The following is a 16,667-nucleotide window of genomic DNA, read 5'->3' as shown; positions in this document are numbered from 1 at the left end:
TATTTCGCACAAAAAAAGTCCTGTGGCAAAAAAGTCCTTTTATTAAATGTCTCCGAAAATAAAGTCCTACCAATTCGACACTTTCTTTTCTAGGACTTTTTTTCTGGCTCCTGTATGAATTTATACAAATATGTCCCCGGAAAACAGTCTTATTTTAGTAGAAAATGCATGGGAACATTGGATGTTTACAACCATGCAAAAAAAGGGGCAATTTATATTGAAAACACACGGATGGCTATATTCAATTAGAACAGATGCATTTTCACAAGATTTAAATGACTTTTTTCTTAGGTTTTTTTCTTCGGATATATCTTCATCAGGACATTTTTTCCTGTGATCTTATTTCCTAAGGCTATATTGGAAGCCCTTAAAAAAATTTTAGAAAAAAATCCCAGGAATAAAAAACACAGGTTTTTTTTAGAAACTTTTTTCTCGGGACTTTCTTACATAGATTCACAATTCTAGTCTCAAGCATAATATACAGTTAAATCTGTATAATAATGTACAGTTATATCTGTATATAAAACCCTCTGTATGTATTCCAGCAATCTGCTTTAATTAGTATTATCAAGTATACAGGTTTGCTCCAGCAAGCTTCTATCGTAATCTAATTAATTGTGTTGAAGGCGAATACTTGGATACTTATCAATATATACTTTATGTACATATACTTTATGTACTTCTTACATCATATACTTCTTCTGTATAATTTTGTTTAACCTTGTACTTACCTTCTTTCCTGTACTCCTGTACTCTTGTACTCCTTTACTCCTTTACTCCTGTACTCCTTTACTCCTGTACTCCTGTACTCCTGTACTCCTGTACTCCTGTACTCCTGTACTCCTGTACTTCTGTACTCCTGTACTCCTGTATAAAATTAGATAGGAATAAACTAAGTTGCTTAACTACGTCAAACTTGAGTAGTACTGGAGTACTGCTGAATACAAAATAGGGTTTCAACTTCACTTTTCAATCCAACGTTTAAATTAAATTTCCTTTTCCTTAACCCCCCCCCCCCCGGCCCACACCTCTTAAAAACGATGTTTCTTTGGACAAACCTTTTCCCTTCATTTAATCATTCAGATTTTTTGTAGGTTTTTAATTTTGAAATCTGTGGGACAAAATCCATAAATAAGTTTTCTTGCTGCGCACATTTTTCTAATTTCTGCTCTGTTATAAATTTTAATTCTTCCAGATACTCATCTTCCCTCCTCTTATCTTTACTCTCAATTATCCATATGCAAAGAACTCGTTTAGTCTTGATAACCCCGAGTTAAAGACTCTAAGAGGATGGTTAGAACCAGATAAAGGAGAGATTAAATGATAAATATGTAGATTAGAGAGAAGGTTCTCGAAATATGAATTTATAAAATAAGCAGAACTTTAACTTATTTTGTCAGGTCTCACGTGGTAAATAATTAAAATCCAAACTCAATCTTAAAATGTCACTCCAACTCCACTCTTGACCCCGGTACCTAGTACCTAGATAGCTTTGTGGCCACATTAATATGTTATATTGTCCCGGCTCCAACCATTATACAGACTACAGTGATAACCAGAAAAAGAAAAACGACTTTTAGAATCAAATTGTAACTTTAAAAAGTCCAGTGAGCAGGAGACGCGGCACTTGTGCAGTGTAAACAAACCAATTTCATTAATTAACGATTTACTTAGTGTCAGCTCTAGTAAAACTATTTGCTTTGTGAACACATCAAATGCACTTCAGTATTGCAATAATGTCGTCTTCCTAATCATATGTTTTCTAGTTGTCACTGTATGGGATATTAGGTTTTATCAAGCAAGAAATATAACTTGTAGGGTCACATCTCACAATGGAGACACACATTAGATAAACATTAACTTTTTTGAGAATTGTAAATTGTAGAGAGAAGAGAAGGATGGGATATATTCAGTATCTCACTATCTCTCACGTCATCCTCGCTTAATCTATATTAATCCTATAAATCTCAGGCTCTATACCTGCCAATGATAATATTGAGAAAATTAGACCGAGTTGGCACAGCTTTGATTTATCCCTGTTATAGGTGTTGAGAACTGGACCCGGAGATGAGATTAAACCTGGAAATGGAGTGGGTTCTTCCTGTTCTCTTCTCCATCCTCAATCTCGCCGCGGCGCAGATCTCATCCGACCTTGTCGTCGAGACAATCAAGGGAAAAATTCAAGGTTTTGAATCTATATCACCACAGGGGCGGAAGGTATCCGCCTGGTATGGGATACCTTTCGCCCAACCTCCGGTTGGAAATCTTCGGTTTCGCCATCCTCGCCCCATAGATCCTTGGGAGGGGGTTCTTAACACAATGAAACTACCAAACACCTGTGTTCAAATCCGGGACTCTATGTTCCCAGGATTTCCAGGTAGTGAGCAGTGGAACGCAAATACTCCTCTTAGCGAGGATTGTCTTTATCTGAATGTTGTAGTTCCGAACCCACACCCTGAGAACGCAGCTGTAATAATCTGGGTGTACGGAGGAGGGTTCTACTCAGGTACTGCAACCCTGGACTTGTACGATATGCGAACCTTCGCGTCCGAGGAGAACGTTATCATGGTGTCTATACAGTACAGGGTCGCGTCCCTCGCCTTCTTGTTCTTCGACACGGAGGACGTGCCGGGGAACGCCGGGATGTTCGACCAGCTGATGGCCTTGCAGTGGGTCAAGGACAATATCAAGAGGTTCGGCGGGAATCCCAACAATATCACGCTCATGGGAGAATCCGCCGGAGCTTGCAGTGTAGCTCTTCATCTTCTCTCTCCTCTCTCCAGGAACCTGTTTAGTCAGGCCATCATGCAGTCCGCTAGTGCCACCAACCCTTGGGGAGTCATCACGAAGGAGGAGAGTTTTATCCGTGGACTGAGACTAGCGGAGCTCATGAACTGTCCTCACGACAAGGCAAATATTCGACAAACAATCGATTGTCTCCGAACTGCAAATGCAACAGACATGGTGTATAAAGAGTGGGGAGGGATAACTCTAGGTCTGACAATCGGTATCTTTACTCCGATAATAGACGGATCCTTCCTTGATGAAAAACCCGCAGTTTCCATGAAAAACGGAAATTTTAAGAAATGTAATATTCTCACTGGAACCAACCAAGATGAAGGCATGTTCTTTATCTTTTACCATTTACCAGACATGTTTAAGAAGGAGGAGGACGTGTTTATCTCCAGGGAGGACTTCAAGCGAGCCATCACTGAGCTCAACATCTACGCCAACCCTCAGCAGAAGAAGGCGATCGAATTCGAGTACACCAACTGGATGAACCCCCAAGATCCGATCAAGAACAGGATGGAGGTGGACAGGTTCACCGGGGACTGGCAGTTCACCTGTCCCGTCATAGAGTTCGCCCATAGATATGCCGAGACAGGGAACAATGTATACATGTACTACTTCACGCAGAAGTCCAGTGTTTCAAAATGGCCGGCCTGGAGTGGAGCGCTCCACGCGGATGAAATCCATTTCCTGTTTGGACAACCGTTAAATAAAACCTATGGATATAAAGATAGCGAGGTCAAACTATCAAAAAAGATGATGACGTACTGGGCCAACTTTGCAAAAACAGGGTAAGTGTGAAAATTATGAAAAAAATTGAAAAATCCTAGGAATGTTGATGCCCAAAAGGATAGAAAGGAATTGAGTTTTTGCCACAAACTCAAATTTTCAAATCCCTATATCTATGCAAATTGAAGGTGTATTATATTTTAAACTTATATTATTTGATGCCACATAATTCATTATTTGAAATATCAAAGGTCTACAACATTGGTCAGCAAAGATATAGGGATTAAAAAATCAGAGTTTGTGGCAAAGAATCAGTTCCTTTCCCTGGAAGTCATTTGCTGTTATTTTCATTTGAATATCAATAGGCTTTAAGCAATCCTGAATTACAAAAAATTGCATTTATAAATTAGCAGTGTCGAGTAGTCAGTATAGTCAGAATATTTTCAATTTTCTGAAAATTTAATTTTTTTTCTTCACTTCATGGGAATTATCGAATTTACGTTGAAGACTATAAATAAGATACTATTTTGGCAAGGGAGAAGGGTTGAGTTAGAAGTAAAGGGTTGAAGGATACAGGATACAGCAGTGTAAAGGGTTGAAGGATACAGGATACAGCAGTGTAAAGGGTTAAAGGATACAGGATACGGCAGTGTAAAAGGTTAGAGGATACAAGCTACAAAAGTGTAATGGATTGGCGGATACAGGATACAGCAATATATAGGGTTGGAGAATACAAGATACAGCAGTGTAAAGGGTTGGAGAATACAGGATACAGCAGTGTAAAGGGTTAGAGAATACAGGATATTGCAGTGTAAAAGGTTGGAGAATACAGGATACAGCAGTGTAAAGGGTTGGAGAATACAGGATACATCAGTGTAAAAGGTTGGAAAATACAGGATACAGCAGTGTAAAGGGTTGAAGGATACAGGATGCAGCAGTGTAAAGGGTTGAAGGATACAGGATACAGCAGTGTAAAGGGTTGAAGGATACAGGATACAGCAGTGTAAAGGGTTGAAGGATACAGGATACAGCAGTTTAAAGGGTTGAAGGATACAGGATACAGCAGTGTAAAGGGTTGGAGGATACAGGATACAGCAGTGTAAAGGGCTGGAGGATACAGAATACAGCAGTGTAAAGGGCCAGGTTTGAGGATACTTGATGCAGGATATAAGGATATAAGATACATGATAGATTAAGAGTTAAACGAAAATGACAAGTAAAGGTTAGACTAAATGGTTTAGAGGATACATGTATATATATTGTATATCGATAAAAATATGTAAAAATATGTATAACAATATGTATGTTTGTGACTTGAACATTGGTTTGTATGTTTAAATTAAGTAACTATAATATTTCTCCAAACATTATATTTCTACGTATATTTTATAGAAATATTTTTGCTCTTATGTTTTTTTTATTTTTTTATTACGGAATGTTTTAACTGTCAAATGGCGCAAATGTTCTGGATTTTTTAAATTAATTTTTAAACATATTCTGGCTGTGGGTGTAACCTAGAAATACTAATCTATAAATCTATATATATTTATACTAGAAATTTAAAGCGCTTCATGCCCATATCTGCTATTTTAACTTCAAAATGTTGCTCGATCTGTGAGCATTTTTTCTTTTTAAATTATAAAAAAAATTGTGACAAAATTTTACGAAAATTTTAATTCTCATGAGGCCAGTTTTTTTTTAACTGGCCTCCGACATCATACATAAAACTGACCTGAGGTCATGAAGGACGCACATAAAATTTTGGCCCCATCGGTTCAGCTTTTCGACGTTTCTTGGAGACAAACAAACAATCAGACAAGCAAATGAATAAATATAAGGTGTTTATGTTGGTTTGTTGTATTCCTTTGAGGCTTAACGGCTAAACCGATCGGACCTATTCTTTTTTGTGTAGCTTAAATGACTCCAGGGGATTGGTTGAAATTGAAGAATTTGAAGAATAAGAAAAATTTCAAAATAAAATTTGTCGAGAATCTATCAAAATAATCCGCGAAAATTATAACTTTACAATATACAAAAAACGACGGCGGCTTAAAAACAACATTTTAAAGCTAAAATTGTTACTAGAAATAGGACCTAAAAACATAGTATATAAAATACATTTTCTAGAATAAAATCTTCATATTTCCTCGGATATATCTTTATTATTATTCTACATCATTAATATCCTTCCTATTATACATTTTCTATTCTTATTTTTAAGTTTTCCTTCTCTACACAGAAAATGGAGGATTTTAAAGTAAAAATAAAGATCCATGCTTTCACTTTCGGGCAGTAATTTGTGTGTTAGGTTCATCTTTTCATTTCTTAGAAATCTAAATAATACATTAAGACATAGCCTGGTTAAAATCGACTTGATTAGCTGTAATTTATTGTTTATTTTGTTGCTTAATTACTCGCTACAAACTCAAATTTTCTAATCCCTATATTTTTGCAACTTAATGTATAGTAGAGTATCTATGTATCTATGTATGTAGAGTGTATGTATAGTATAGTATCTATCTATGTATGAAGGTAGAATGTATGTATAGTATAGTATCTATCTATGTAGGTAGGTAGAGTGTATGTATTGTATAGTATCTATCTATGTATGTAGGTAGAGTGTATGTATAGTATAGTATCTATCTATGTATGTATGTAGGTACAGTGTATTTATAGTATAGTATCTATCTATGTATGTATGTATATAGAGTGTATGTATAGTATAGTATCTATCTATGTAGGTAGGTAGAGTGTATGTATAGTATAGTATAGTATGTATGTAGGTAGAGTCTGATTGATTATATCTGGACTCTATCTTTGCTTAGTTCTAGATCTTTATACCAAAACCATTTCTTTTTTCGCTCTTAAAGGGTCTGGGGATCCTTTATTTAAAATAAGTGGCATGTGTGATTTACAACGGTGCCCTTAATACCTCTATCTTAACAAAAATGAGAAATATGTTGTGATTTTTTTTAAATGTGTTGAATTTTTAATATCCCTTCTTGTCTCCGAGGCGTACATGAGAAACAATAATTTAAAATGATTAATCTTTAGCTATGTACGTACTGCAGTGTGAGGAAATACAGGGTTACCCAAAAGAATGACAGTTCAATGACGACCTTAAACACAACAAAGCTAATTTCAATTTTTCGATTCTTCGATTCTTTCAGCCAGTAAATTAATTTGAGAGTTTTTTCAAAATATTAAGACTGCTTAATAAACAAATATAAATTTTAACATGTCGTTATTTTTATGGGGCAGTCCAATGAAATAATTTTTTTTTCTAAAATTCACATTTTCAAAAAAATGGGTCTTTACAATTATTTGGCAGAAAGTATTGGTTTTTCAGGCCCCTTTAGGAACTTCTTGGAGAGGAAGAATTGAATTAGTTTTGTTACAAATAAAAAAATAATTTTGAAAAGATAAAATTATTAAAAAAGAATTGTTTAAGGAATCCATCTCTATCTGCTGACAACCGATGGACGGACGACTACTGGCCGATGCACACTCCACTGAAGAGAGAGACCTTGCTGCTGAACGCCGACAAGACGGAGATCATGGAGGGGAACAGGGTCAAGAAATGTGCCTTTTGGAGGAAATTCCTCCCTCAACTGGGTAAGAAATATTGTTTTGGGGCCTAAAACGGGTTAACTGTGTCCTGATTTATGGGGATGGTTTTGAGCCGACAGGTTCTGTTGTTTTGAAAATGTTTGAAGCCACTTACTCAAATATGTTCGATACTTTTCATTCAGATTAAATTTTTTTTTTAAATCTGACATCGACCTTGATGAAAAACACATGTTTTAATTGAAAAAATTGTGCACAATCCAGAATTAATAAAAAATCGATTTTTTTTAAGTAATCAAACTTTTATAAAACTTTTAGAATTTTGTCAACCCCTCTTTTATATTGTTAGTTTAAAATGCAGGGCAAAATTTACATATTTTTTTTTCAAACATCCCACTTTTCTGTTTTTATTAAAATGTTGACCATTTATTTTGGCGTTCCTTTATTTAAACAAACCCCACTAAAGCTTTTCTTTTTGAATATTTTTTTCACGAAAAATTGTAAAAAAGTGTTTGCCACACGTTTTCAGCATTTTTAAAAAGTTATACTTTATTCACCGGGGGAGGGGGCAGATGAAATTAGTTGTGAAGATAATTTTATTTTCCCATAAATAAAGACTCAAAATGAAATTGAGCTATTCCTAATGGCTAATATACATGCGGTGGGTGAAATGATTTATTACTAATATATAAACACATTAATTTGTTTTTAGCGAATACAGCTCCACCCCCAGCACCTGGCTGTGATGAGAGCTGCTGTAGTAGTGCTGCTGCTGTTGCATCAGCTGCTTCTAGTCTATTCTACTTCTCAGAAGCAGCTCTAACCATTCAGGAACAGTTATCACAATATAAATCAAGATTTGTTTAAAAATGAGCGTAAACGAAATTAATTTGACCCTCTAATTATAGAGAGCATGTCAGATAACAACGGTACCAAACTTTTAAAAAAACATTTTTTTTAATTATGTATTCTTTTAAACGCTGATTTTATTTCTAAATATCTAGTACTGGCCACACGTCTGCAACCTTCTTGCTGTTCTTCTTTGTAATATCTGTTTTAGCCTTCTTTCATTCGTAGATTTTCTAGCAGCTTAATCTTTAATATTTTTCTTAATTAAATTATATGTATATTATGACGCCCTGTAGCACTGTACAATGAGGGAGGGAAGGCAACCTCCCCCGAACAGCTTCCGAACCTCATTTTATATATTTGAAAGTCCCCAGAGGACTTCCTAACCTCCCTAAAACAGTCTTCCGGGAAGGATCTTCCATTTATAATCGTTAATTTCTACTTAAAACAGGACTAATTTGATTATTTAAGCACGGTAGTCGATATATAGTATTCTTAACATTTGCATAATAATTTTTTTTTTACAATCAAAGTTCGGGCTGGAAAAACTTGAAATTGTCTTTGTGTTTCGTTTTGATGATGCATTGCGCTGAATCCCCATACTGCTTCCGAACCTCAAGGGTTGGAAGAAATATTGGGAACATTTTTTCTAACACATTCAACGGGTCTGTCCTAGTGAACGATTTTTGGACCCCCCCCCCCCCTCCTATCAATTTTGTACATGACCATTTATTTTTCAGCAAATTTATTATTATTTATTTTTTTGTTATTTAGGGTTAGGTTAGGTTAAGATACTTTCTGGGCCGAGCGCTGCGGCTAGGATGGGCTAGGGGGCCGAGCGCTGCGGCCACGGGTTAGGTTAAGTTAAGAAACTTTCTGTCACACCCATGTACAAAATTGATAGGAGGGGGGGGGGGGGGTCTAAAAATCGTTCTCTAGGAAATTACCCATTCAACGTTCTGAACTTGATGATTTTTAATTCCATATTTGAAATTTGGCACAGCTTCAATTATCCCTTAAACTTGTAAATAAAGAACTTTACGTAAATGCGTAAACTTACAGAAATTCGTTTTGCAGACGAAAACGTATTAAAGTTAATTTACCTGCAAAATAATGCATTAAACATTGCAATTTCAGCGATACTCAAATAAAGAAAATGTAATTATCTTTCGATCTATATGTGTGTAATCTGTGGCGCTTGTAAAAAAAGGCAGCAATAGTTTTTAAATCATTAGGTTATAGCAGAGTTTTTTTTTTCTTTAAATATCTCAATAACTAGAAAATTAACAAATAGATACGTTTTTTAGAAACAACATTTTTGAAGAAAACTTTTTTAAATGTCTGCTTATTACTAAAAGTTCTTCATAAAAGCACCAGCCATTCCAAGATTTGTTGATAAAAAAATCTATAAAACTAAGCTATTTTCTCCCCAACCTTAGATTGTAAAAAAAAAAAATATTATGCAAATGTTAAGGATACTACAGATCGACTACCGTGCTTAAATAATTCAAATTAGTCCCGTTTTAAGTAGAAATTGACGATTATAAATGGAAGATCCTTCCCGGAAGACTATTTGGGGGAGGTTCGGAAGCCAGCTTTGGGGAAGCGCACTGCCGCAAATAGGTAAAATGAGGTTCAGAAGCTGTACTGGAGAGTTCACAATGCAATAAAAGTAGAAGAACAGGGTTTCTTTGCGTACTCGAAATATTGTAAACGAGGCCCTGTATTTCTGAGCAGTGATGGAGGGCATGGTCTCAGCAATGCTTGCTTATTAATGTGCTTTGTTTTGTTCTTGAGCTATTCTATTACGTCACAGTAGAATATAAACTAACCCAATCTCACTCTTTTAAGTTCATGATTATCAATAATTCATATGATGAGGAGATTTAGAGGAAATCGTACAGATTTTGTTCATTTGATTCTCATTGAATTTTTATTCTCGGTGGTTATCCCGTAACTACAAGATAGTTAGTATTTTATCTTTTTAAATTTTATATATTAATTTAATAACTGTTTGTGTTCCAGTTACTTCTAAGGTTCTAAAAACTTAAACGAAGAAACAAAACTCTAAATATTAAAGTAGAGACGAAACAAGTTAAAGTTACTTTATGCCTCATGTCCTGCACTAGCCCTTTGTCAAGACCTCAACCAAACTTCAGGACTGCATTCTGGGGACTTCTATTAGGTTCGTGTAATCATCCGTTCAGCCTGGAGCTCATCAACCATCTTCAAGCTTCTTTTTCTACATACAAGGAAAATATCATGAAAAATTACAGATTAAGCCAAAGAGAAAGGTTCTTTATAGGGTTTCCATTCGCAAAACTTTTGCGCAATTTTTGCGGAACGAAACGCAAAATTTTTCTTTCTTTGCGCATCAGTTTTGCGCGAAAAAACAACAATTTGCGCAATCATTCGCAAAAGTCATTTCGCGCAAAATTGCCCTATTCCGCTTTTGCGAAACTCAAGTTTTGCGCAATTCCGCAATTTCGTAAAAATCAAATGGTTGATGACGGTGTGTGTGTTTCTTAGAATTCAATTCTGGAAAAATCTTGTTTTGGAATATCTTCCTATTGGTCACGTTTACATAATTGACCAATGACAGTTAAGAAGAGTTCAAATCTCACAATTTTCTCGACAATTTTAGTTTTGAACATGCATATTTCCTAAAAGTGTATTCTTCAGGCATTGGTTACTTTCTTGCATTATTTATATGAGATTAAGATTTCCGAATTATGATTAAAAAAATTTAAGAATATGATTCATACTTGATTAGGCAAAGCTTTTAAGGGTCACTTGAAATTATTTAATAGGATTAAAATATTGCCAATTGTTTCACACTCTCTAATTTCTATTTTATTAATTTTGGTCCCTTAATTTAAACTTTTTGTAACTGGAAGTAACCAATTGAGTGTAGTATAGTCTATATCATACTTAATAAATCTTCAGTTGTTTAATTCTAAGCTTAGAATATCAATTTTTGACAATTTGCCTAAAAAGTTACATTTTGCGTAAAACTTGCGGTATTGCGCAAAACTAAAATTTCGTTTCATGCGCAACTTTCGCAAAAAAATATTTCCGGTTTTGCGCAAATTGCGCAAAAAAAATAGCGCAAAACCGCGCAAAACTCATTGCGTTTCATGCGCAAAAATAGCGCAAAAGTTCGCAAAAAAAAAATTTGCGCGAAAATAGCGCAAATTTTGCGCAAAAGATTTAGCCATTTCGTGGAAACCCTAGTTCTTTATCAGTGTTTTTATCAACTTTTTGGAGTAAATACTTGAGAAGTTGTTGGGGAAAATATAATCTCCTCCCCGTTTGATTTTTTCAGAAGAATTATCGAATTTCTAAATTACTTTCTCAATATAATGTTTAAAATTTTAACTAAAAAATACTCTTTTCGTCAAAGAAAGATTTGACAGTAAGTACATGTTAAAGAGGAAATTAGATATATTTTTTCATTTGCATTTTATTTTACTTTGTGACCTTGCCATGCAATAATTTTACTTTAAAACTTTACTTTGACAAATTAAAGTTTGAAATGACATATTCCCCTGTTTTAAAACACTTCTTCCAAAACTTAACCTAAAAATTCCCTAAATTTTGATATTTCATGAATAATAATGTTTCAGAAAGAAGGAAAATATTTCCAAAAGCTAGATCAGGTTCTAATCTTGCCAGCCTAAACTACCAAACCAAACCACCCCGGAGAACCAAACCAAATGATTTCTGACCCAGCCAAACCCAACCCTTAGCTTTATTCCCGCAATGAAACGGAAAGCAAGAATGGCGTCTCCGCCCGGTGTACCCTGGTTTTCTCGGAAACAAGAGAATATTTTGGAAAATATTAAACCCTGCAGACCTTTTGTGATAATTCTATGAATTATTTTGTCTAACATATCCTCTGCAATGGTTAGAACAAGTACATAGGTGTAATATTTCATACATCAACACTTTAGAACTGATAAAGGCAAATAATGCCTATACGCACCTTTTCCTTTCTGGTTGTGAAGCGAGTGTGCTCGTGACCCTCTGTTTATCGCACTATGGTTACACATTGTTTATTAAGATGTGTAGAACTAGAGTCTATATGAGACTATCCCTCATCATGTTAAACAGTTGAAACCCTGTTAAGCTAATTTTACATTTGAAAACTTAAAGTGTACTCTGTATTCGGTCATCTTTTACTTTACCAAATACAAATGTATTTTGTACATTCTAGTTTACATTTGCAGTACACAGATTTGTACAGCCCTGTAATCTTTGTACAATTTACATGAATATCGTACAATTTAGTTGTATAAATTAAACCCTATTGAATTGTACATTGTACAATAATATTCTAATGTACCGAACTAGAAATGTTTTATGCACATCAAAACTGTACCGAACACAAATATTGTGCAAAACAATTTATAATATTAACTTAATTGGTGAATTTTCTTCTTATTATCTAATCAAAGGGAGCAAAGACAGTTTGGTCAATTAAATGATTTTCATTTTATCGTTGTTTTACTTCAAATGTTTATTATTATATCTATTATCTAAATCATGAGAAATACATATATGTAGTACACATTATGCACGCTCTTAACTTAACCTGTTCAAATAAAAAATATTGTTTAATTGAACTAGAAGTAAATGCACCAAACTTCCCCTGGTTTTATTTTTTAATAAGCCAATTTCTGTTCGTTTACAACAGCAGATAAAACAGTAAAATGATTGCAGAGGTGCCAAACAAAAACAGTCTTGATGTTCCAATTTAAAACTTTAAAAATAAAGCATCAAATTAAATCTAAATTAATTGCACAAACGTAATTTCAATTTGACCTCGATATTTTTAAATGTGCGTAATGCGCAAAATGCCGCAACTCATTTTCTAGAAGAGAAGACGATACGTTTTTTTCAGTAAATCATCATTACGTATCGTTATGAAGCGGAATGAACTTTTTAAACATTCTTTAGTCCTGAATATCCCTATTTTTAAAATGCTGAATATCATATTTCTTTAAGAGAATCTCATTTTTAAAATATCTAATTGCAATCATTGACAGCACCCTATACATGAGTTTTAGTTATATTCTAATTTAAAAGTAACCCCCATGCACCAATATGGTTGAATTGTACCATTGAGAAAAGAGTTTGAAATTAACCCTACTGCATGTGTGATTAAGTTTAATTATCCTTTCTTAAGTTGGGTTTAAACTTGAGAAAGGTTTAGAAAATTAAACTTAATTTCAATCTTGGGGCAGACATTTTTAACTCTACAGGTTTAAACCTAAATGTCGAGTTCTTGAAAAATGTACACTATTTAGCTCAAACCTCATTTAGTGCTATAGACTCTCTTGTTTTCACATTAGTAATCATATATATATTCAATTCTATTGTTATAATATGTCTTGATATTTCAACTTACTTTGTAATATTTTAGTGCATGAAAATCATTTCTTGTATTTCCGATGTTTCTAAGGAACAAACGTACTTTCGCCGATTACAGGCGATATTTGGCTTAAAAATGTCTTTTATTAATGTTTTATGTCGATCTAAATTTTGTTAAAAATCCCATTGGATCTGTCAAGAACTTTTTTCTCTTTAGATATTCACAACATGTGCTTATTTCGTATACAAGACAAACAAAAACAAGAGATTTAATTCCGATTTTTCTGGGAAAAAAGCCTTATTCATTATGGAAACTCAGCAAATAAAAAAGTGCTTTTAACAAAAATCTTCATCCGAGTATAGGTTTATGTAACTCTTGAAGGATTCCCTATTTTAACCCCAACTCTTGAATAACCTCAGAACACAATTGTACAGAATTTAATTTATTCTCTATGGTTAACATGTGACTCTATAGCACTAACCAACCTTTTTAATTTTTTCTAATAATTTGATTGTGATTGATTATCGATTAAAATATTCGCTTCCAGTTTCCTATAATATATACTCTATGTTGAAGTTGTCTTTTAGTTAGTTCAGTATTTCCACCGACCAAAAACGGACTCTCTCCTCTCTCTCCTAAGAATCTATGACTAAAAGGGCAGTTTATTTCTCTATAGGAAAGTTCAGCGTTATAGGTTTACATACATAGCTTAAAACCTTAGAATTGTGGATATTCAACCAATCAGAGTGGCGCATCAAAAGAAGGGAAATTTGAAATTTTGCGCGCCATTTAATGAGAGAACTCTCATTGGTCGGATTCTGGTATAGGGATATCCATAAAGAGGAGAAAAGAGCGGATTAACCTGAAATCAAAAGTGTCCACATTGGATATTTAGATTAAGCGAAAGGGTTTTAAATTTTAAAGGTTTCAGCACTGAACACGATATAGTGCAGAGCATTACCATAGTAGAAGTTGAAGTAAATATTTCCATTTAGTGATAGCGCAAATTGAAGGATTCATAACTCTGATTGGATAATGAGCTAGATAGAATGATATATGTTACCGCCATGCAATTTCTATTGGTTCAGAATAGACAACAAACATATGGCTGAACCCTGATAGGATCAGGCGCTAATGGAATCGACATACAAGAGTGTGAAGTATATCGTAAACTATGGAATTAAACACAGTGTAGAATTAAAACTTAATATGTTGAATTACTCAAGTTTTATACCAGAAAAAGTGTTATACCGTGACCAGCTTGTCAACGGAAAATATTGATATTTTTAAATATTTTTATGCTTGTCAAAATGATATATGATTCTTTGAAATATTTATCACTGTGTATCCTGTTAAAACGTCTCTGTAAAAAAATTTCAGATTTTTATTAAAATTTTAAAAAATCAGGCCACGCTCACTTGGTCTCTCTTCATTGCTAATATTTTTGTTCAGACGCTAAAAAGGTTCCCTACAACACACCCAGACAGTGAATAAATTCATTGTTCTCTAATTTCTATCAGAGTTTTCAAATTCTCGAACAGTCTGTGGTATTTTTTTAAAGGTCAAAAACAGTTGTAAAGGTCTTTTAACAATGTTGAAGTAAAGAAATTCCTTTTACTTGTATTTGTTTTTACATTCCAAAATTTATTTTTAAAAATTTGGGCAATAACTAGAAAATAAGAAAATTCTTATCGCGCAATTATCAAATATTGGTCTAAAATAGATTAACACACCAGGCAGATATAAACAGACACCAGGCATATCTAAACAGACACCAGGCATATCTAAACAGACACCAGACAAATATAAACAGACACCAGGCAAATCTAAAACACACAAGGTAAATCTAAAAACACACCAGGTAAAACTAAAAACACACCAGGTAAATCTAAAAACACACCAGGTAAATCTAAAAACCCACTAGGTAAATCTAAAAGCAAACCAGGTAAATCTAAAAACACACCAGGTAAATTTTAAAACACACCATGTAAATTTAAAAACACACCAGATAAATTAAAAAACACACCAGGTAAAACTAAAAACACACCAGGTAAATCTAAAAACAAACCAGGTAAATCTAAAAACAAACCTGGTAAATCTAAAAACAAACCAGGTAAATCTAAAATCACACCGTGTAAAATTAAAAACACACCAGGTAAATCTAAAAACACACCAGGTGAATCTAAAAACACACCAGGCAAATATAAACAGACACCAGGCAAATCTAAAAACACACTAGGTAAAGCTAAAAACACACCATGCAAATCTAAAAACACACCTGATAAATCTAAAAACACACCGTGTAAATTTAAAAACACACCAGGTAAATCTAAAAACACACCAGGTAAATCTAAAAACACACCGTGTAAATCTAAAACAAACCAGGTAAATCTAAAAACACACATGGCAAATCTAAATAGACACCAGGCAAATCTAAAAACACACCAGGCAAATCTAAAAACACACCAGGCAAATCTAAAAACACAAAAGGCTAATCTAAAAACACACATGGCAAATCTAAATAGACACCAGGCAAATCTAAAAAAACACAAGGCAAATCTAAAAAACACTACAGGCTAATCTAAAAACACACCCGGCAAATCTAAAAACACACCAGGCAAATCTAAAAACACACCAGGTAAATCTAAAAACACACCGTGTAAATTTAAAAACACACCAGGTAAAACTAAAAACACACCAGGTAAATCTAAAAACACACCGTGTAAATTTAAAAACACACCAGGTAAAACTAAAAACACACCAGGTAAATCTAAAAACACACCGTGTAAATTTAAAAACACACCAGGTAAAACTAAAAACACACCAGGTAAATCTAAAAGCAAACCAGGTAAATCTAAAAACACACCAGGTAAATCAAAAAAACACACATGGCAAATCTAAATAGACACCAGGCAAAACGAGGAACACACTTGGTAAAACTTAAAAATCTGATTGGATTAAGGTTTTTTAAACTTGTAAATTTACTCCTTGTTTTAGTCTTATTCAATATTTTTTTTTTTTTTTAAGGAAAACTAAAGAACTCTGACATACCTTTTCCGAGCACCATTCACAAGATTGATAAATATTTTTATTAGAGATGGGCTTCTTCTATATACTTCGTTTTTAACAATCAGAGTTTTTTTTTAGTTTTCGTGAGGCTCCATAGAAATCTGAGATGATACAAAATCGTATTTTCGATATCTTTACTTTCCTTCATTATGCAACATTTTTCATCGAAAAATACGCAAAAGATATTACCAACACAATTTATTAAATTGATAGGCAAACTTTTTGAGCACTAATTTTGAACCCCAGATTCTTGCGGAGCCTCTAAAAAGTCAAAAACCTTCAGTATCTA

The 16,667-nt window shown here is 33.8% G+C and overlaps 1 protein-coding gene across 2 annotated transcripts in view; it reads left to right on the top strand.

Annotated features, from left to right (window-relative positions):
• The window catches only part of LOC111696990 (acetylcholinesterase), a 32,968-nt gene extending 22,780 nt beyond the window's left edge, over positions 1-10,188 (top strand). For both annotated transcript variants that reach the window (XM_023466841.1, XM_023466847.1), the window contains exons 2-5: positions 2,046-3,581; positions 6,971-7,134; positions 7,799-7,917; positions 9,961-10,188. In XM_023466841.1, the coding sequence (XP_023322609.1) occupies positions 2,068-3,581; positions 6,971-7,134; positions 7,799-7,917; positions 9,961-9,978 (1,815 nt within the window). In that variant the 5' untranslated portion in view covers positions 2,046-2,067 and the 3' untranslated portion in view covers positions 9,979-10,188. The remainder of the gene's footprint in view (positions 1-2,045; positions 3,582-6,970; positions 7,135-7,798; positions 7,918-9,960) is intronic.
• The last annotated feature ends 6,479 nt before the right edge of the window (positions 10,189-16,667 follow it).

Source organism: Eurytemora carolleeae, unplaced genomic scaffold, assembly GCF_000591075.1.
Source record: "Eurytemora carolleeae unplaced genomic scaffold, Eaff_2.0 scaffold65, whole genome shotgun sequence".
NCBI lineage: Eukaryota > Metazoa > Arthropoda > Copepoda > Calanoida > Temoridae > Eurytemora > Eurytemora carolleeae.
The sequence above is the reverse complement of the archived record's forward strand: the minus strand, read 5'-3'. Positions and strand labels throughout refer to the sequence as shown.